This window comes from Mauremys mutica, chromosome 15 (assembly GCF_020497125.1).
Source record: "Mauremys mutica isolate MM-2020 ecotype Southern chromosome 15, ASM2049712v1, whole genome shotgun sequence".
NCBI classification, from domain to species: domain Eukaryota; kingdom Metazoa; phylum Chordata; order Testudines; family Geoemydidae; genus Mauremys; species Mauremys mutica.
The window spans coordinates 30,555,885-30,576,619 of NC_059086.1; the positions used below are offsets into that span (position 1 = coordinate 30,555,885).

Consider the following 20,735-nt stretch of genomic DNA (forward strand, 5'->3'; position numbering starts at 1 on the left):
CGAGTCAGGAATATTCTCAGTGTGGTCTTGTTTATTCACCAACATCCAGCCCCCAAACAAACATACCAAGTCCTGTTTCCCTGAGTCTTATGGGAACAAACAGCAGCAGGCAGCTTCCTGGCTGCAAGATCCCCGTGTCTGCCCCTCCAGCGAACTCTGTCCCCAAGAAGTTCCATCCCTGCTTCATCCCAGAGTCACACTCGCTCTCTTCCTCCTGGCTTTTTGCTCCCACAGCCCACCCCCCACGTTTGCAACCAGGCAACCTCCCCCTCATGGCCCCACCTCCTAGCTCTGCCCTGCCACGTGGCCTGCTGCCTTGGGTGGTTGCCCGACAGCTGTTATTCCCACACAAAGGGGCTGGGTTGCTCCTTCTTTTGATCTTGAAAGCAAATGCTCAGTGCCCACTCCCTGGATGGCTGCCACTGACTCCTTACAGCACAACATGGGGGCATGTAGGGTGCAAGGGCACCTTGGTAGATCCCTGAACTAGCGTAAGACCCAGGGTGAGACCTGGCCTCCTTTCCGTGCCGCTCCTGGAGCTCCGCCCTGTTTGCCTTGCAGAGGGAGAATGAACGAGAGCATCAAGTGCGACTGGCTGTGGGTAACGGCTTGAGGGTGGAGGTCTGGAAGGAATTCCTACAGCGCTTCGGGCCCATCCGCATCTGCGAGTTCTACGGGGCCACAGAGGGGAACACTGGGTTCGTTAACTACACGGGGAAGATTGGAGCCGTGGGAAGGGTCAGCTTCATCCAGAAGGTGAGGAATGCTACTCTGCCTCTCCCCTACCATGGTGGTCATTTCCCTAGTGCCCATTACCGGTTTCTTCCCCAGCTGGGACAGGTGTGGTGGCTGAGCACAGATGATGAAGGTCTCTTTAGCCATTTGGCCTCTCTTACTGTGGTTCATCAACAACACTGAGATGAAAAAGATTCCTGCATCCATTTCCCCTGGGATGTGAGGTTATGTTGATATTTCTCCCCCACAGGCAGGGCCGCCCAGAGGATTCAGGGGACCTGGGGTCCTCGGCGGTGGGGGTCCCCCACTTCGGCGGTAATTCGGTGGTGGGGGGTCCCTCCACTCTGGGACCCGCCACCAAAGTGCCCTGAAGACCCGCGGCAGGGGGTCCCCGCCGCCGAATTACCGCCGAAGACCCAGCTCTTCAGTGGCGGGTCCTGGGGTGGAAGGACCCCCGCCATGGGTCTTTGGGGCACTTCGGCGGCGGATCCCGGAGCGGAAGGACCCCCTCCGCCGCCTAATTACTGCCAACGACGACCCGGAGTGGAAGATGCTCCGGGGCCCCTGGAGCGAAAAACTCTCATGGGGGCCCCTGTGGGGCCCGGGGCCTGGGGCAAATTGCTCCACTTGCCCCCCGCCCCCCCCTCCGGGCGGCCCTGCCCACAGGCTGTGAAAAGTGTTGTGCATCAGAAAGAGTACAGTTAGGTTAGGCCCGGGGAGGCTTGGGGATTGAAAGTGAAAGGCCTTAAGGACCCCAATCTATTTAGCTTATCAGAAAGAAGACTGAGTGGTGACAAAGTATCTTCATGGATAGGAGACACCAGACTCTTTAACCTAGCGGAAAAAGGCAAGACTGGAAGAGCTGGAAGAGCTTTTAGCCAAACATGAGTTGTATTGTTCAGGACAGGGACAATCAGGAGAAATCTCTGGCCTTTGTTATACAGTAGGTCGAATTACAGGCTTGGCTACATTTGAAACACTGGTGCTTCAGAGTGGACACTACCTGCACCAGCGGAGGGGTTCTCCTGCATGCGTAGTTAATCCACCTCTCTGCGAGAGGCGGGTGCTAGCTTGACGGACGTCTAGATGGGGAATTCGGTCGGCTTAACTACATCACTCAGGGGCGTGGATTCTTCACACCCCTGAGCAACATAGCTGGTTTGATCTAATTTTCTGGGGTAGTCCAGTCCTAGATGATCTTGTGGGTATGCAAATCTATGAAGCTATGAACTTGCAGAAAACTTTCCCAGGGAGACTCTGGCTTCAGGGCATCATGCAGAAAACATGCAATATGTATAAATCAACACGTCATGCCAAAAATATTACACCAGAGAGACGCCCGTCTCTGCCCCCCTGAGGAATAGGAACGAGTTCCTCCCAGCTCATCAGAAAAAGCCAGGAGGGAATGAGTCAAGGGCATTGCAGTGTCAGTGTGCCCAGAAGTTCAGCAAATTCTGTGACTGTTTCAGCCGAGGAGGGGAGCAGATTCCAAAGTGCAGGGCAGCCAGCCATGCCCCGGGCAGACACATCTGGGAAATGTCAGCACAGGATTTCCTTATCTTAGAGTAGGGTGACCAGATGTTTTTTTAAAGGGACAGTCTCGTTTTTTGGGACTTTTTCTTATATAGATGCCAAATACCCCCCATCCCCTGTCCCGTTTTTTCACAGTTGCTAGCTGGTCACCCTACCTTAGAGGATCTCCAAGTACAGCAAGGAGAGAAACGGACTCTGACCTAGCGAGGCCCCACGCCTTTTGCAGTGAATGACGCTGGCTCAGAAGCTGGAGCACTGATCAAATGAGCTCCATGTGTGAAATGTTGCTAAAGGCTCAGACAGCTGCATCTTGCCTTGGCAGACTGTCTGCTGTAAAGGAGGAAAAGGTTGATTTTGTGGCCAAGGCCACTGGACTCAGCAGATGTAAAGGCAGTTATAGGATCCCTGGCTGAGTTTGGCCACGTCACCGTATTATTTGTGTTACGGGCGAGGAGCCCCCGAACTCCATTGTGCTGTTGTAACGATGCTGCCTTTGATGGGACACCACTGAGAGTACCAATTCAGCACAAATGGCTGAGATCAGGGCAGTTACAGCCCAAGGCTGGGGTTCCTTTGCACACCACGGCAAATCAAACCAGCCAAACAGAGAAGACTTCGGTTTTACCCCACTGGCTAACCAGAACTCATATAAACAATTCCCTTAGACGCTCCAGTTTCCAGCATCACCACCAGTGCCACTCATTATGGGGATGAATGGTTATGAAAACCAACACCCCAGTAAAAGAAAAAGGTTCTCTCAATCCCAAAGGACCAAGCCCCAGACCCAGGTCAATATACAAGTCAGATCTTACCCACAAATCACGCTGTTGCCGATCCTTTAGAATCTAAAATCTAAAGGTTTATTCATAAAAGGAAAAAGATAGAGATGAGAGCTAGAATTGGTTAAATTGAATCTGAAGGACATAAATCCACACCATGTAGAGGCCAAGCATAGGAATTTATTACACACAGCGCTGGCGGAGTGTCACCTGGCTTATTAGGCTCAGAGACACTGTCAATCAGTTGATTACAATAGAATATATAGATTTTCCATGGGCGGGGGGAAAGTGACGGGGTAGGCAGTTCCACACCCCGGGATAGGTTTTGCAGCAAGACAAGATAAGCACATTAGCCGATGGTTAACAGGTTACATAATGTCTCCACCCATGGTCTCAAGTTAGCAAGTTAACATTTAATTAATACTTTGATAAAATGCTATTAGTATAAAATATCTATGTTGAATTCTGATTTGGGGTCCATAGGAATGGAGCAACTCCTTTGATTGTCCACCAGGTACATTTCTAGGGGTTAAAGCAAAGAAACAGTGAAAGTATATGGCAATAAAGATTGTCCCCTTTATGTTTTAAGGCAGGGCATTGGTCCCTGGGAAGGGAGGTGGAAGGATGCCATATCTTATACTGACGTGCCAGCTTTTCATAAACTTAAGAATGGATCTGTGGGAAAAACGTTCCCTACAGAAGAGACTGACACAATAGGAACAGGGATCCTTTGTTCAATTTGCAACTCTGAATAAGACACAGTTATTTAGTTCTTAGCTTTAACACCTGGCAATTTGCCTATTTTAGCAAAAACAAGATTATCTGTTTACCCCAGCTTTCTTTTAGCTAATTACTATTTGCTAGGCCTCTGGCCTCCAGACCAAACTCTGGACTTTGGGTCTGAGAAAGAGCTGGCACAATCCATATACCAGGTTGTTATATAAAATACACATGGATTTTAACCCTTCAGAATCAATCACATACAGTCATGGCAAAGTTCTTGGTTCAGGCTTGTAGCAGTGATAGAATAAACTGCAGATTCAAATCAAGCCTCTGGAGCACATCCCCACCTGGGATGGGTCATTTAGTCCTTTGTTCAGAGCTTCCATTTGTTATAGCAAAGTCCCTCCAGAAACAGGGTTGACGACAAGATGGAGGAGATGCTGCCTTTTATATTCTTTCTCTTGTGTGTGGAAACCCCTTGGTTCTCCTCTGCAAGATCACAGCAAGATGGAGTTTGGAGTCACATGGGCAAGTCACATGTCCATGCATGACTCAGTTCTTTAGAGGCCGATGCCATTGTCCGCATGTTAGTTTGAATGTTCCCAGAAAAGCTCAGATGTGGACTGGCGTCTCCAAAGTCCATTGCCAGCTAAGTGTTTCTTGACTGGGCACTTACTGAGAATAGTCCCTTCTCAAGAAGCTGACCAAATGCTTCACTGAGGCTATTTAGAGTCAAAACACATTGAGATACACGTACATAGACAATATTCATAACTGCAATACAAAAATGACACACCCATACAGACAGCATAATTATAATCAGCAAATCATAACCTTTCCATAGACACCTCACACAACAACCTTTGTACAATATTTGCTGCAAATATATAACAGTGGTGGCAACAATGATCTATACGGTCACAGGTTATGTCAGTAATGTCACACCCTCAATGCTGTACATTATTTATTAGGTATATTATGGTAGCACTAGGACCCCCAGTAATGGACCAGGGCCTCCTTGTGCTAGACACTATACTTTATCTATTAGGTGTATTATGGTAGAGCCTAAGAGCCCCAGTCATGGATCCTGGCCCTATTGTGCAAGGCGCTGTACAAATTTAGATAAAAAAGATGCCAAATTATCCTTATTTTCACCTCATCATTTGTCTGACTTGTCTGATTGGACGGTGAGCTCTTTGGGGCAGAGATTGTCTCTCACTAGGTGTCCAGCACAGCCTTGGTTGGTTCCTCTAACAACACTATGCAGCGCAGGTTGCATCTGCAGCCCTGCCTGATGGTGATTCAGCCTTGGAGCTTTGCAACCTGGCCCTAGAGAAGGAAGGGACCATGTTCTAGCTCAGCACTGGGGCATGAAAATGTCATTGCTGGGACAACGAGCATTCAATAAGATCTCCTTGTGGCACTGAAGAATTGAGAAGGATCATCTGCTTAGAGAGGGTTTCAAGCACATCTTTATGCCGGTGATTTCTGTAAAGGGCCACCTCTGCCCCTTTGCTTCTCCCCAAGTGCCAAGGAGTTCAAGGATTTCGGCATAGCTCCATGCTCTGGCATGAGGCGCTGCATGATAGTGAACAGCGCTGCTCAATGCTGAGATGCATAATTCCAGGAGTATCCTGGCTTCACACCAGCGTTGGAATAGGGCAGGCAACATCCAGGCTTTGAGACCGCAGAGCGGGGGGAGGCAGATGGATAAGCAGGCAGGCCGATCCTGGCGAAACGGACAGCAGTGTGGGATAGCGGTGGGTGGACCCTCAAGCTCTTGCCGACGAGCCAGTGCCTTTGTCCATCCTAAATACGCAATGATCTCAATCCACTTACCAAGCGGATTGTGTTTTTCCAACATGGTCCAACTGTTTTTCAATGCCGCGGGCCAGAGGTTAATTTTGGGGCTACCTCCGTGGCCCTCGTGCAGAAATATAATTCCAAATTTTAGGATCAGGTCAGTTTTGAAGGATTTAGCCACTAATAGGGTTCAGAAGTAATAAAATGAAATTAAACAAGAGAATAGCTCACTTCTTCATGGAAACCCTGGGGAAAAGGTTTTTCTCACATTAGAATCCCAAGATAGACAACAATAGTTGTACTGGTAAATCGGAGACAGCAAGGCATTGTGATTGTCCGTTACTTTCCACGACTCAAGCAGTCTTCCACGCTGTATTCCCACATCAACTTTCCTGAACTGCAGCCATTGCAGTTACTTGTCCCCTTGCACTTGGATGAGGGTTGCACCTTATTTTAATGGACCATGCTCCAAATCCCCAGTGCGCACCCCACCGAAAACCACAACACAGAAGCTCAAAAGCTGGCGACAGAAGCTCAAAAGCAGCGACCCTCCTGCCCCACGGAGGAGTTCATAGCTGCAGCCACACAGCTGCGGGGCTGCATGGAGGTGAAAATCACTCGAGGACTAGACGGAATCACTGGCGGGGGTGGTGGGGGAGAGGGAAGGTGGCAGATCCTGATAGTGGGCACATGAGGGACGCTGGCGTCATTTTTCCAGCTGATTTCCGTCTTTGTCACCCCTTTGCTTTCCAGATGTTCGCGTCCTTCGAGTTGATCCGGTACAACGTGGAGCGGGATGAACCCGTGCGAGATGAGAGAGGGTGCTGCATCCGAGTCCCCCCCGGTAAGAATAACAGGCTGGCCATGGGGCGGCGCTGATGGGGGGAGCGGGCCCCTTGGGGAGGAGGCATAGTACAGCAATTGCAGTCTTAGCCTGGAACTTCAGAGACATGAATTCAATTCCCAGCCTCAGGCGAGTTGCCTAGGCCCAGATCCACTGAGCATAAGGGAAGCTTGGTGCTTAAATACCATTGAGGATCTGTGCCTTGGTTGCTCTTCTGTGAAATCCAGCTGATAGCCCAGCCCTACCTTGCCAGGGGAATTGTCAGAATCAGAGCATTAGAAGCCTGTGAGACACTCCCGTACTCACAGCAGCCATATAAGTCCCCTAACTAGACAGTGGAATTGTTGATAGCAGGGATGAATGAAAGCCACAGAGCTGGAGAATCTGCAAAACTCATGCCCCGTTGTTTTCAGAGAGTGGATGGCAAAATTAGTCTAACGTCACCAACCATGTCCTCTGTTGTTTTAACTTATTGCACACACACATTGAACACACAAGGTTTTCACAGATTTCCTGGTGCGTTCAGATTTAATACAACATGACGTCAAATAGCTAATTTGGTTGAAGTGTCATTTAAGAGAGTCAATCAAATACTTGATACTGCACTATACAGAATACAGAAAGGAAACGTACATACCAATCTGAGACTGGAGAAATTAGACATCATGTTTCATTTCACTTTGCTTCTAACTCCCCCAAGTCATGCCTTATATACTGGTTTTGGAGAAAGAAAATCCTGGAAGATTAGGGTTAGAAGGGACCTCAGAAGGTCATTTAATCCCACTCCCTGCTCAAAGCAGGACCAATCCCCAGACAGATTTTTACCTCAGTTCCCTAAATGGCCCACCTCAAGGATTGAACTCACAGCGCTGGATTTAGCAGGCCAATGCTCAAACCACTGAGCTATCCCTCCCCCTAATCTGTCTTTCTCATGCTCTGAGCTGATTTTGAAAATTATCAATTTACCTAATCAATAAGCCAATGACAGCTTTAACTGTTGTATCTGTACTGAGACCATCTGTAGACATAATTAGCTCTTAATGACTCAGACATCAGTCATTAGGTTACTCAATGCTGTGACATTGATTATAGCACATGGCTGCAGTGCCAAATGGGCCCTGTGTGTTTTATCAATTCCATGTTGTCATTTATAACCATCCTTCATCAATTACGCCATCTTGTCCACTACAACACACATCGAAAGTAGCAGGCATGTGGACTAGGTCAGCAAGGTCAGGGGAAAAGCAGATGAGATGGTTAAATACTGTCCTACTTTAAATTACAGACATCCATGAGTCTAAGACAAAACAGTCTTTGGCATTAGAGTTGGTAATATTTAAAAACCGGACACTCCAGTAGGAGTGCTGGAATCTCCCCTGCCCTGCCTCTTCCCCGCCCGAGGTCCCGCCCCGTCCTACCTATTCCCCCCAAAGCCCCACCCCTGCCCCATCTCTTCCCCTGAGGCCCCACCCCGTCCACTCCTCTTCCTTCCTCCCCCCTGTCGCTCATTGCTTTTCCCCTCCCACTCCCTACCGCCGCCTGGGTCAGGAGGGATTTGCCTGTGGAGCCGAGGCTGGGAGCTGCAGCCGTCTGATGAAGATAGGAGGTGGCTCTGGCTGAGTAGGGGCTGGCACGGATGATGACCCAGTGCCTCCCCACTTCCCCGACTTGCAGTAACCGGACTTTGGGTGTCCGGTCTGTAGATCTGACTGGACACTGTCAGGTCCCCTTTTTGACCAGACTTTCCCAACTAAAACTGGGCACCTGGCCACCCTAGAGTTTAGTCTAGTCTGACCTCGTGCATATCCCAGGCCAGAGATCATTCATTAATGAAGTCGTTCCTTCATTAAGCCCAGAACTTCTGATTGAGTTACGGGGTGACATTATAGATGATCATCCAGGGTATGTCTGCACAGCAACTAGTCACCTGCTGCTGGCCCGTGGCAGCTGACTCTGGCTTGTGGGGCTCGGGCTATGGGGAGGTTTCATTTCTGTGAGGAAGGAGGGTCCCAGAGCCCAGGCTCCTGGCCGAGTCCGGAAGTCTACAAACCAACGAAACAGCCTGCAGCCCGAGTCAGCTGTAACAGGCCGGCCGTGGGTGTCTAGTTGCCATGTAGACATACCCACAATCTTGATTAAGAGACTCCAAAGGTAGAACCAGGCGGCAGGGGTATTCGCAGTACGTGTAGACACACCCGGCCTAGCTTTGATCCAGTGATGCAGAATCTGCTTTACACCCCATGGCAAGTTGCTCCTCTTGTGTCTGTCATTCTTTACACAACAGCGCAATAGGAAGACGGGATCTTGGCACGGTTGAGTTCCCACACTATGTTGTTGTCAAGGTGTGCACAACCACGCTCAGCCTAGCTACTCCCACACTGCTATAGAACACAGCAAGTGCTGTCCTGGACCCACAGGACCAAGGCTACGTCCCAGCTTTTAAACAGTCCTGTGGCGGAACCCCTCAGTTCTCCAGGGTAGCCCCTTCCATCAGGAGCAGGGAAGAGGGGAAAAGTCTCTCAGCTGGAGTCTACGCATCTCAGCAAGTATTTGCAGTGACGCCAGGCAGCGTTTCCAAAACAGTTGGGTTTGCTGGCGAACAGGAACTCAGCCTCGGGAAGTCCTTGGCTCAGCACAGGGAGATAACGGTTAAGACATTGTCCTTCTGGCCAAGCCAGTGCAAATCACCGGGCAAACTTCTATGGGCTCCATTCCAGGCTCTGTGCTCACCGCTCAGCCTCTCCCAAAAGCTGACTCCTCCTCCCCGGCCTGCCACTGTTCCTTTGTTCCCGAGCTGGGGCTTCTGCTCAGTTTCCCTGCTGAGGTGTGCGAGGGTGGGAACTCACCTCCCTCCGGGCAATTGGTTTCCTTAGCGGTCCCGGGCAGTGAGGGGGGTCACACACACCTTACATCTCCTGCATTGCCCCAAAAGCGCCCTTTTGCCCCTCCAGAGAGCAGTGCAAAACAGAGGGGAAACTGAGGCACACATGGGCGTCACAAAAACATGACTGAAAATTGCCACTTTATCATGAGTGCCCCTAGAGGGCTCAGCCCTATAGTCGCTACGCTGCCAGTGGCTAATTACTCCTGCTTCAGACTTTATGCCTGGTTCCAGCCTGAATTTGTCTGGGTTCAGTTGCCGGACATTGGATTTCATTCTGCCTGTGTCTGCTCAGTCAAATTTCCCAGCTAATGAGCAGGATAGAAGATCTAGCAAAGGTCCTTTGGTCCCCATTACTTGTAGTATCTGACCACCTCATGGGCTTTTAATGCATTTATCCAAACGCACCCCTGTGAGGTAGGGAAGTCTTATTAGGGTGACCATATTTTCCTAAGGGAAAACAGGACACCGTGTGGGGCTAGCCCGAGCCCTCCCGCTCCCCAGTGTGGGGCTGGTCTGAGCCACTCGTCCGAGCTCTCCCCCACAGGGCTGACCCGAGCCCCGCTCCAAAGGCTGGAGAGAGTGGGGCTGGCTCAAGCCGCTCGCTCCCTCACGCATTCCTCCACACCCCATTTTTGCCCCAAAAGTCAGGACGGTCGGGACCCGGCTTTAAAAAGAGACTGTCCCGGCCAAATGGGACATATGGTCACCCTAAGTATTATCCCCATTGCAGAGATGGGGGATTAAGATACAGAGAGCAAGTGTAAAATTTAGGAGTCTAAATCCCATTCTCAATAGCGACCTAGGAACTTTGGAGCCTAATTCTCATTGAAATTCAATGGGGCCAATACTATAACGGGGTTCAAAAGGGAGCTAGATAGATTCATGGAGGACAGGTCCATCAATGGCTATTAGCCAGGATGGGCAGGGGTGATGTCCCTAGCCTCTGTTTGCCAGAAGCTGGGATTGGGTGACAGGGGATGGATCACTTGATGATTCCCTGTTCTGTTCATTCCCTCTGGGGCACCTGCCTTTGGCCCCTGTGGGAAGACAGGATACTGGGCTTGATGGACCTTTGGTCTGATCTAGTATGGCCGTTCTTATGGTGGCCTGTTTACACTTGGAAATTAATGTGGATTAAGATAGGGTGTGCATTTAAAGTGCAATGGATATTCCTGAATAGCACCACGTGGGGACACTGATTTCGGCGTGAGAGTGGCATGTTCCTGCAGAACTTAACCCATTTTCAAACCCACCACTTGTGACCTTTCTGAGGTCACCCAGACCGGTGAGGGGTTCTGTCTCCACCTGCCATGTAACTTTGGGAGCCTTAGTGCCATGCTGCTGACTCCAGGTACCGTCCCACAAGCAAAAGGTCTCACCCTGGCTTCCACCAGCCAAAATACTCCTTTCAAGGTGACAGCAACAGCCCTTCTCGGCCTGCATCTCCCCAAATCCTTCCAGCCCAAGTCCTTAACTTCCAGCTGCTCCGTGCGCCACTCCCAGAGGAGTGAAACCAGCCCCCAGCTACAAGTTCACTTTGGCACACATGCCACGGTGCACACCAGAGCCATGCTCAGGGTGGAAATAAGGAGAGACTGAGGGAACTGGGATTGTTTAGTCTGCAGAAGAGAAGAATGAGGGGGGATTTGATAGCTGCTTTCAACTACCTGAAAGGGGGTTCCAAAGAGGATGGATCTAGACTGTTCTCAGTGGTAGAAGATGACAGAACAAGGAGTAATGGTCTCAAGTTGCAGAGGGGGAGGTTTAGGTTGGACATTAAGAAAAACTTTTTCACTAGCAGGCTGGTGAAGAACTGGAATGGGTTACCTAGGGAAGTGGTGGAATTTCCTTCCTTAGAGGTTTTTAAGGTGAGGCTTGACAAAGCCCTGGCTGGGATGATTTAGTTGGGGTTGGTCCTGCTTTGAGCAGGGGGTTGGACTAGATACCTCCTGAGGTCCCTTCCAACCCTGATATTCTATGATTCTAGGAAAAGGTTTATTTGATAGAAAAAATCCCAGACTCCGAGAAGAAACAGCAAAGGGGACACCAACACCAACACACACACACACATTATTTTACCCCAGAATTTGACCTTCCTGCATGCAGGGGCGGCTCCAGGCACCAGCCCGCCAAGTGCGTGCTTGGGGCGGCAAGCCGCGGGGGGCGCTCTGCCGGTTGCTGCAAGGGCAGTATTCAGGCTGCCTTCGGCGGCATGCCTGCGGAGGGTCCGCTGGTCCCGCGGCTTCAGCAGACCTCCCACAGGCTGCCGCCGAATTTGCAGGCCCGGGGACCTCCCGCAGGCAAGCCGCCAAAGGCAGCCTGCCTGCCATGCTTGGGGCGGCAAAATGCCTAGAGCCGCCCCTGCCTGCATGTACCCCAGAACTTGACTGTGCTGCAGTTGTCCATTCTATATGTGCAGCCACTGCTGGCTGAAAACCAGACCAATAGCTAGGAAAAATCTTAGACCTTCGTGAGACAAGGTCGGACAGCTGCAGACTTGCAGTTTGCTAAGCAGAATGGGAGGGTGGGAGGGAAAGTTCTGGAAGAGAATGAGTGGTTTTAGGTGCCCCTGACATCTTGTTGTTATGGCTAGAAATGCTGGAACTGTTTGGAGACGAGGAGGAGAAATTAGGAGAATTGCTGACTCAGCAGAGGTTATTCTGCTGGCCCACTAGGAGTCTGTTATGTATCGGGTTGCTGTGTTAGTCTGGATCTGTAAAAGCAGCAAAGAGTCTTGTGGCACCTTATAGACTAACAGACATTTTGGAGCATGAGCTTTTGTGGGTGAATACCCACTTCGTCAGATGCATGTAGTGGAAATTTCCAGGGGCAGGTATATATAAGCAAGCAAGAAGCAGGCTAGAGATAACTTCTTTGCTACTATAGGTTACGTGCTTTGTTAGAGTTAGCTATAAATGATTTGGTAAAAATAAATACCTCAGATCAGTCCGAGGGAGCTTTTCTCCAGGCAAGGAACTGACATTTAAACTCTCCATCAGCTGGAGGGAAAGAGGGCTCCTTGGAAGCCCAGCTGGTGGTTACTCAAAAGCATCTCAGACTGTGGGTAACTATATCTGGGATGTCCTAAACCTATTACATATGTGTGTGTGTGCTTAATAGCTAATAATAGTAGTTTTAGATAAGAGAACGCTTCCTTGTATCAATCATTTATCAGACAGAAATTGCTGTGTCCCCACTGATTTGTGCCTGACACCTCCTGGAGTGAGACAGTTAAGTTACTCCTGGGAGACCCTGGGTAACAGTTACACAAAAAATAAACATCAGGATGCACCTTCAGGCTTTATGCCTCTAAATTAGCTAAATTCTCTTTTCTAGCGGACGTTACCTATTGCCTCTGAATGGGTTCCCAGCGTACCCCCGTCATCATTGAGGGGATCCAGTGTTTCACGGACAGTTTCCCGCTTAGGCTGCCCCCCAGTTTCTAGATAAAAAAAACCTCAGGCACAAGCTTTTCCCCCTTTTGTTTCTTTTTCCTGGCATGATGACTCACGTTTATTCAGAGTCGGTGAAACTCCCTCCTTTCTTAGGCCGGGCCTACACTAAAAAATTAGGTTGACCCAGCTACATTGGTCAGGGGTGTGAAAGAGCCACTCCCCCTGAGCGACATAACTAAGACAGCTGCGGAGACCCTTCCATCACCTCCTCTCATGGAGGTGGATTGCCTACGCCAATTGGAGGACCCTGAAAACTAGCTGGGATGAGCTGGGCTACGTAGGGGGATATCCATCGGGATTCTCATTCTCCCTTCCAGGTGAGGTGGGGCTGCTGGTGGGGAAGATCACAAGAAGCTCCCCGTTCAATGGCTATGCGGGTGACCGCCAAAAGTCAGAGAAGAAGATCCTGAGGGACGTGGTGAAGAAGGGAGACCGCTACTTCAACAGCGGAGACCTCCTCATGCTAGACCACGAGGGCTTCATATATTTCCAGGACCGGGTGGGAGACACGTTCCGGTAGGTTCCGTGGCAAGCCATTACCCTCATTTGACCCAGCTGCTGTCCCCTCCCAGGTAGGATGAACTGGGGAGCCTGATGCTGGTAGCACCTATAAAACCCTACGAGAGGCTGGGTCCCTATTGTGTGAGGTGCTGTACACACAGGTATAACAGTAACTAGTTCTCACAGAGCAATTTTCAATGGCGATAGGGCTTGTTGCCTCCATTTTATAAATGGGGAAACTGAGGCACAGAGAGGGGACGTGACAGGCCCAAGGTCACCCAGCAAGAGACCTGGGAACAAAACCCAAGTCTTCTCAGATTCAGTCGTGTGCTGCATCCGCTAGGCCACACTGCCTCCCCTCTGCTACAAAAAGATGGTCCAGGAGCCAAAGAATTTACTGTCTGGGTCTGGCTGGGTTTTCCAAGGAGCCTAACTCAGATTGCTCTTGTGTGCCTAACCCCCACAGGCAAGTACAAGCAGGGGTGAATGCATCAGCCATAGAAGATAAAATAAAGCCCATGGGAAAAACTGTCAAAAGCACTAAAGTAACTCAGGAGGGACTTATGTCTGCACCCCTGACATAAGATCAACTGGTTTGGGCTTGCAGGGCTAATGCTACCAAGTAGCAGTGTAGACATTCAGGCTCAGGCTGGATCCCAGGCTCCGAGACCCTCGCCTCTCACCCCATTCCAGCCGAGCACAAATATCTACACGGCTAAGTTTAGCCCCATGAAACCGAATCAGTTGACCTGGTCTTTGAAACTTGCTGCTGTTGGTCTCTTTGTGCTTGTGTAGACGTACCGTAAGTGTTGTTTGGAAAAGCAACCTAGGGCTTGTCTACACTACACTACACATGCTTTACTGGTGTAGCTAGGACAGCAGAGCCCCCTGGTGGAGATACAGTGTATGCCAACAGATAGCATTAAACTGTAGTAAGGCCTGGCAGAATTCGATTATTTTTTTATTATTATTTCAACGGATGATAGCGATGTTTCTTTTAAAGCCTTTTTTTTTTAGATGTTTATCCATTTAAATTTTCACAGCTGCACAAAATCCTGCAAGGGGGAGGGTCGGACAATTATTTAGTGTCCGTAGATATTGAGGTTCGAAAAGTTCAAAGCTTTATAAACCACTAAAAAACAAATGATCAACATCACATGCGAAAATCTACAAAGTAAAGATCCTTAAATCAACAAGCCTAGAGGAAGCTAGTCTAGATGATCCCTTCTGGCCTTGAAATCTAGTAATCAATGTGGATGGATGGAAAAAATAGATTCCTCTGTTCTCTCTCTTCAGCTGGAAAGGAGAGAACGTTGCCACGACGGAGGTGGAGACGACGCTGGCGGCAGTGCAGTTCATTCAGGAAGTCAACGTCTACGGGGTGCCGGTCCCAGGTGCGTACCCAGCAGCAGGATATCTCATGTCACCTTGCCGCTGTGGCTCACCCCAGGAGTGTCCTTCCTGAGGCAGCTTTTAAAAGCCATGGCATAGCGTGTCTGTGTCGGGGTCTGAGTCTTCCTTTGCTTGGGGAGGGACCCTGGAATTGAAGAAAGCCATGCAAAGCATGGACGAATAGTTCTCTCCACTGCAGAAATCCCTGCGTTATTCAGGAAATGAGGCTTGATGCTCAGAGTGACCTGAAAAATCTACAGATCCTTCCATGAACAGTCTATGTCGGGTAGGCAACCTATGGCACGGGTGCCGAAGGCAGCACACAAGCTGATTTTCAGTGGCACTCACACTGCCCAGGTCCTGACCACCAGTCCAGGGGGCTCTGCATTTTAATTTAATTTTAAATGAATCTTCTTAAACATTTAAAAAAACGTATTTACTTTACATACAACAATAGTTTAGTTGTATATTATAGACTTATAGAAAGAGACCTTCTAAAAAGGTTAAAATGTATTACTGGCACGCAGAACCTTAAATTAGAATGAATAAATGAAAACTCGGCACCCCACTTCTGAAAGGTAGCCAACCCCTGGTCTATGCCCAGGCCTCAGCATATGGGCATTAGAGCTGTGCAAATAGTGGAGATTTTAGTTCTCAGGCAGTTCTGAAAAATAGAATAAAAAATTGTTTCTGGTCGAACCCAATGATCTGAGGTCTGGATAATCAGCCGTATAGAGAGAGACTAAAACAACTCTGTCTGCTGAGTTTATCCAAGAGATGAGGTGCCATGAGCACAGCCTACGACTTCCTACATTATATGGCTCTTTCATCTAGCACCAAAAGGCTCCTCTGATGGCTGGACGCTAGACAAACACAGGCTAGCAATAAGATGCAAATGTTTAAGAGTGAAGGCAATTTGCCAGTGGAGCAACTGGTCTAGAGGCATGGTTGATTCGCCATCACTTGAAGTCTAAGTGTCTCTTTCTAAAGGATCAACTTTAGGTTGAACAGAAGTTGTGATCTAGTGGTTAGGATTTGGTGTGCTCATTGCTGTGACCTGGGTTTGATTCCTAGTCAGGGAAACAAGCCTTTTGGAGGGGAGGGCTAGCTCAGTGGTTTGAGCATTGGCTTGTGAAGCCCAAAATTATGAGTTCAATCCTTGAGGGGGCCATTTAGGGACAGGTAAAAATCTGTCTGGGGATTGGTCCTACTTTGAGCAGAGGGTTGAACTAAATCACTCCTGAGATCCCTTCCAACCCTGATATTCTATGGTGGGTAAAATTCTCTGGCTCAGGAGATCAGACTAGATAGTTATAATGCTCATTTTGAGCTTAAAATCTATCACCCAGCATCACCTGGGCATTGTGTTAGCACCTCATAGGGTATGTCTACACTGCCCAGCCAACCTGGGCTCCCACTCTGGTTTTTGCTCAAAAGTGTCTCCAGTTCACACAGAAAAAAATCTCTGGCCTGAGTCCAGAAGTACTTTTAGTCTGAGCTCACTGATCCAGCTGCAGGGTCGGGTTAGAACCCAGGCTCTGCTTTAACTCAGGCTGGAACCTGCCTGCTTTCCAATGAGGCTAAATCACTTGAATATGGATAGTCCTCCAATGCCCTTCCCAGAGTTCCCCCCAAAGGACAGACAAGCTTTCCTGCCACTGATGCAATCGACTGGGAAAGAAGCGTAGCGCGTCTAAGCACAAAGAACCGTGGGCTGTGCCCCCAGACACAGACATGAGCGAGTGCAGAGACCGTAACTCAGGTAGGGCTTTGCAGTGGAGAGGCTCTCACCCAGGCTAGGCTAACCCAGGTGCTCAGACCCAGGATAACTGGGCAGTGTAGACAGAGCCAAAGTTAACCTGTGCCAGCTAATGCCTGCTTCACATAACACCTTAAAACACCTAGTGTAGACAAAGCCCGACGCTTTGTGTGTGTGTTTCAGGACACGAAGGCAAGATTGGAATGGCAGCCATACGACTGAAGGAGGAGATGGTTTTTGATGGTGAAAAACTCTACACACACGCCAAGGATTTCTTGCCAAACTACGCCATTCCTCGCTTTGTCCGCCTGCAGGTAAGAGATCCTTTTGGCTGGCCCTTTAAGCCTGGGGTGAGGGTGGGGAGGCTGGAGGACCCTGACTTGGTTGGTAAATTGTAGTGCCAAAGGCTTAATCACACTGTGGTTCGTTATGGAATATACTCAAGAGGCCAAATAACCAATGTCAGTCAGGTTTATTGCTCTAAGCCAACAGTACCACAGTACAAGGAAAAGGTTTGATGTGATACCAGTCTCCGGAAAACCATCTCATGCAGCATTGTTAGAACCTGAACATAAGAACGGCCACACTGGGTCAGACCAATGGTGCATCAAACCCAGTATCTGGTACTTCTGACAGTGGCCAGTGTCAGGTGCTTCAGAGGGAATGAACCGAACAGGACACTTTATCAAGTGATCCATCCCTTCTTACATTCACCTTACACAGAAAATGTGTTCCCAAGTTACCCCCGTAAAGCCGTTTTTGTATACCCTATCTGTTTACAAGTAAAATGTACTGCTGTGTATGTCATCTGAGACTAGATTTAACCAATCAGCTCTCTACCTAGGTAACCTGGTCCAACACTGGCAGAACTTCCTCTGTTGCATCTCCACTCGGGAGCTCTGCTGGCATAGCTAAACCAACCAGTGCTCTGAGTAATGCTGTTCCCCTCCTCCAGTGGGGGATGACCAGGGACAAAGCTAATATTCTAGAGCTAAAAGCATCAGCTTCTGCCTCTTTGAGCTAAAGGAGCGACTCCATTAGCAGGCAGCTGCAGTAGACTCTTATCCTGTTATGTGCCATAGTGTGAGCCAGCTCCTGCAGCACTTTGTGTGTTTTGTTACACAGGACGCTCTAGAGGTCACGGGGACGTTCAAGCAGTGCAAAGGGCAGCTGGTGAAGGAGGGGTTCAATCCAGCTCTCATCAAGGACCCCCTGTTCTTCCTGGACGAATCAGAGAAGCGTTTTGTGCCCATGAGCCCTCAGATTTACAGCTCCATCCTGGACATGAAACTGAAACTCTAAGGGTCCCGTTGCTGCCTTGTGTAACTAATGTACTAACAGTCCTAGCAATGAAGCCAGGATGCCCCCAATTTGGGTTTCTCAGGATCCATCCAAGGAGGGGTAATTGCCTCCTGTTCTGTTCTAATCTGGTGATAATCTCGTGATTTTGTAACAATGGCTTTGTGCATATTCTGCTTTCCAAGAATCTTGCAGAAAATATAGGGTTTTTTTGGTGGGGCGCAGGGGATGGTTCTTTAAATGTGAATTCCACCCTTGAAACATCTCACCCTCTGTTGTAGCTCATATTGAACTCTGTGATGTGGAAAAGATTTGTGATTATGGAAGTGAGAATTTTTTTTTTTTGGCTGATAGTAACTCCCCCCCACCCCATGCATTTTTTGGGGCACTGAAACTATTTGCAAATTCTGGTCAAGCTCATTGAAAGATAGGGCAGGAAGGAACCTCAAGAGGTCATCAAGTCCAGCCCTCCACCCTGAGGTAGGACCAAGTAACCCTAGATCATCCCTGACAGTTGTTTTCCAACCTGTTCTGAAAAACCTCCAGTGACAGGAATTCTACAACCTGTTCCACAGCTTAACTACCCTTACAGTTAGAAAGTTTTTCCTAATAACTAACCTAAACCTCCCTTGCTGCAGATTAAGCCCATTAGTTCTTGTCCTACCTTCAGTGGACAGGCAGAACAACTGATCACCATCCTCTTTCTAACAGTCCTTAGCATATTTGAAGACAGTTATCAGATTCCCCCCTTCAGGCTTCTTTTTTCAAGACTACACATGCCCAGTTTTTCAACCTTTCCTCCTAGGTCAGGTGTTCTAAACGTTTAAACATTTTTGTTCCTCTCCTCGGGACTCTCTCTGATTTGTCCACCAATTCAGTGAATAGTTTTGGCCAAAAAAATTCCCCGAAAACCAAAATTTCTGAATGGTCAGAACAGTTCATTTTGAGCTGTGCCGCTCGGAGGACCTTTCCCAGACCTGAAGAAGTGCTCCGTGTGGCTCGGAAGCGCGTCTCTCTCACCAGCAGAAGATGACCTCACCCATCTGGTCTCTTCATTTGGAATCGATAGTTAATGTCATTTTGAATTCATTGGAAATGTTCTGTTTGACCTGAATGGAGTTTTTGGAGGTTCGTTTCGATGAGCCAAAAAATATCAGTTTCGGTTTTGAACCAAACCCAGTTTTGTTTTGTTTATTTTTAATTTTCCAGTTTGGTTACCTGCTAGCTTAACCACCTCACAGGAATGATGCATCTGGCTGCCAATTTAGCCACCTGATTGACCCCGCTGGGCTTCCCTCCAAGCCCTTTGCCCTCGGCTTCCCAAGAATTCAGTTCAACCCCAGATTTCGTTTGCAGTGGGATGGTTACCCGCTCCTGCCCTGCGGGGCTTGGAACAGCCCAGGAGAGGGCTGGGGCTGTGGGAAGAAGCCTGGACTGATTGGGGAAAGTAGGCTCAGCTGTGGCCATGCCCCAATCAGACCCAGCTGGCCCCTATAAGAGGCTGAGAGCCAGGGCCCAGTCAGTCTCCCTCTGCTTGTAGAGGGAGAAGGGCCTGGCTGCAGGGACCTCAGTAAGACACCTAGATTGGGAGCAGGGCTGGGGAAGGGCCAGAGGAGCTGGGAGCTCCGGCCTGGAAAGCCCCAGGCTGCAGGCCTGACTATAGGCCGAATGGGTGCAGGGTTCCAAGGGGGCAGCCCATGGGTAGGCAGAGGCAGCAGGTCTGAACCCCTTTGCCTGTGATGAGTGGCTGATACTGCAGTCTGCCCCAGTGAACGGGGGCTAGATGGAGACTGGGCAGTAGCCAAGACTGAGGCCGAGTGGGGATCGTGTGTGTGGGTTCCCCTGGGAGGGGGAGACCCAGAACTGTGGGGGTACTGCCAGGGGGCAGCAGTTAAAGGAGTTAACCAGGGTCCTGGGAGGGACATGGGGGCCAGCAGTGGCGGCGGGACACCGGCCTGAAGAGGGCGCTCCAGAGGCTGGATGCTAATTCCCGAGGACACCCAGCAGGGGGTGCTGCCTGGTGTGTCTGCGCACGCTTACATCGTTACTCACATACCTTTATGCGACATACAGCAAAGCAGTTCTGAGTTGATCAGACTCACGCTCAGTGGGCGGATGCAGGTCCCAAGTGATGCAGAAGCCCTCTTCCTTTATATGCATTTGCTCATACATTGCATTGGGTACGTCACATCAGAGGTTCCCAACCTTTTTATTTCTGAGCGCCCCCCCCCAACATGTTTAAAAACTCTGCAGCCCACCTGTGCCACAATAACTGGTTTTTCTGCATCTAAAAGCCAGGCCCGGCATTAGGGGCTAGCAAGCAGGGTGATTACCTGGGGGCCCCATGTCCCAGGGGCCCCCATGAAGCTACATTGCTCAGGCTTCAGCTTCAGCCCCGGCTCAGAGACTTGGAACTACTGTGTTACATCACAGGTCATTCCTTTGCTGGGACCAGTCCCCGTACAGCGTGCTCAGTCTACACACGCCTTACGCTTTACCTCATCTTACGTTCTGGGTGTATACAGTCCATTGCGAGCTTGTCCATTGTAAACTGTCCCCCTTCTCTTAGCTGATACACGTCCTATCTCCAGCGCGCTGAGCCATTTACCTCCCCAGTCATGCTTTCTGCGAAATGTGGCCTCACTCTTATCTAGTTTCTCACCTCAAGCCAGGCCTACGGGCTCGACTGCCGGATAGGCTGAGGGGCTCAGTGGACCTGCTCTTAAGCCCAGCCGCAGGGCCCCTTCTGTGCAAAGCTTTCGCCTGCTTTCGCTTTTTTAAAAGGGTGCTCAAGCCTGGTTAAGGGGAAAAGGTCTTACGTGTTTTCTTTTCTGCCTCAGGTAAGTAAATGGAGGACTTCCTTTCGAAGAGCCGGATCTTCGGGCCATTTCTCTGAGTCTGAGTCCCTTCTCAGGGCTTGTTAAGATGAATTAAGTACAGGGGAAGTTGACGTGCATAAATTAAAGCACAATAATTCCCTGGGTGGGCACTCTCATTCCAAAGTGGATTTTGGGCTTGTCTACACTCC

At 49.5% G+C, this 20,735-nt stretch overlaps 1 protein-coding gene across 1 annotated transcript in view; it reads left to right on the top strand.

Moving 5' to 3' along the window:
* Window positions 1-18,882, top strand: part of SLC27A5 (solute carrier family 27 member 5) — a 36,495-nt gene extending 17,613 nt beyond the window's left edge. Inside the window, exons 5-10 of the mRNA XM_044989338.1 lie at window positions 562-756; window positions 6,327-6,417; window positions 13,074-13,272; window positions 14,554-14,651; window positions 16,592-16,722; window positions 17,534-18,882. Of these exons, the coding sequence (XP_044845273.1) occupies window positions 562-756; window positions 6,327-6,417; window positions 13,074-13,272; window positions 14,554-14,651; window positions 16,592-16,722; window positions 17,534-17,710 (891 nt within the window). The 3' untranslated portion in view covers window positions 17,711-18,882. The remainder of the gene's footprint in view (window positions 1-561; window positions 757-6,326; window positions 6,418-13,073; window positions 13,273-14,553; window positions 14,652-16,591; window positions 16,723-17,533) is intronic.
* The last annotated feature ends 1,853 nt before the right edge of the window (window positions 18,883-20,735 follow it).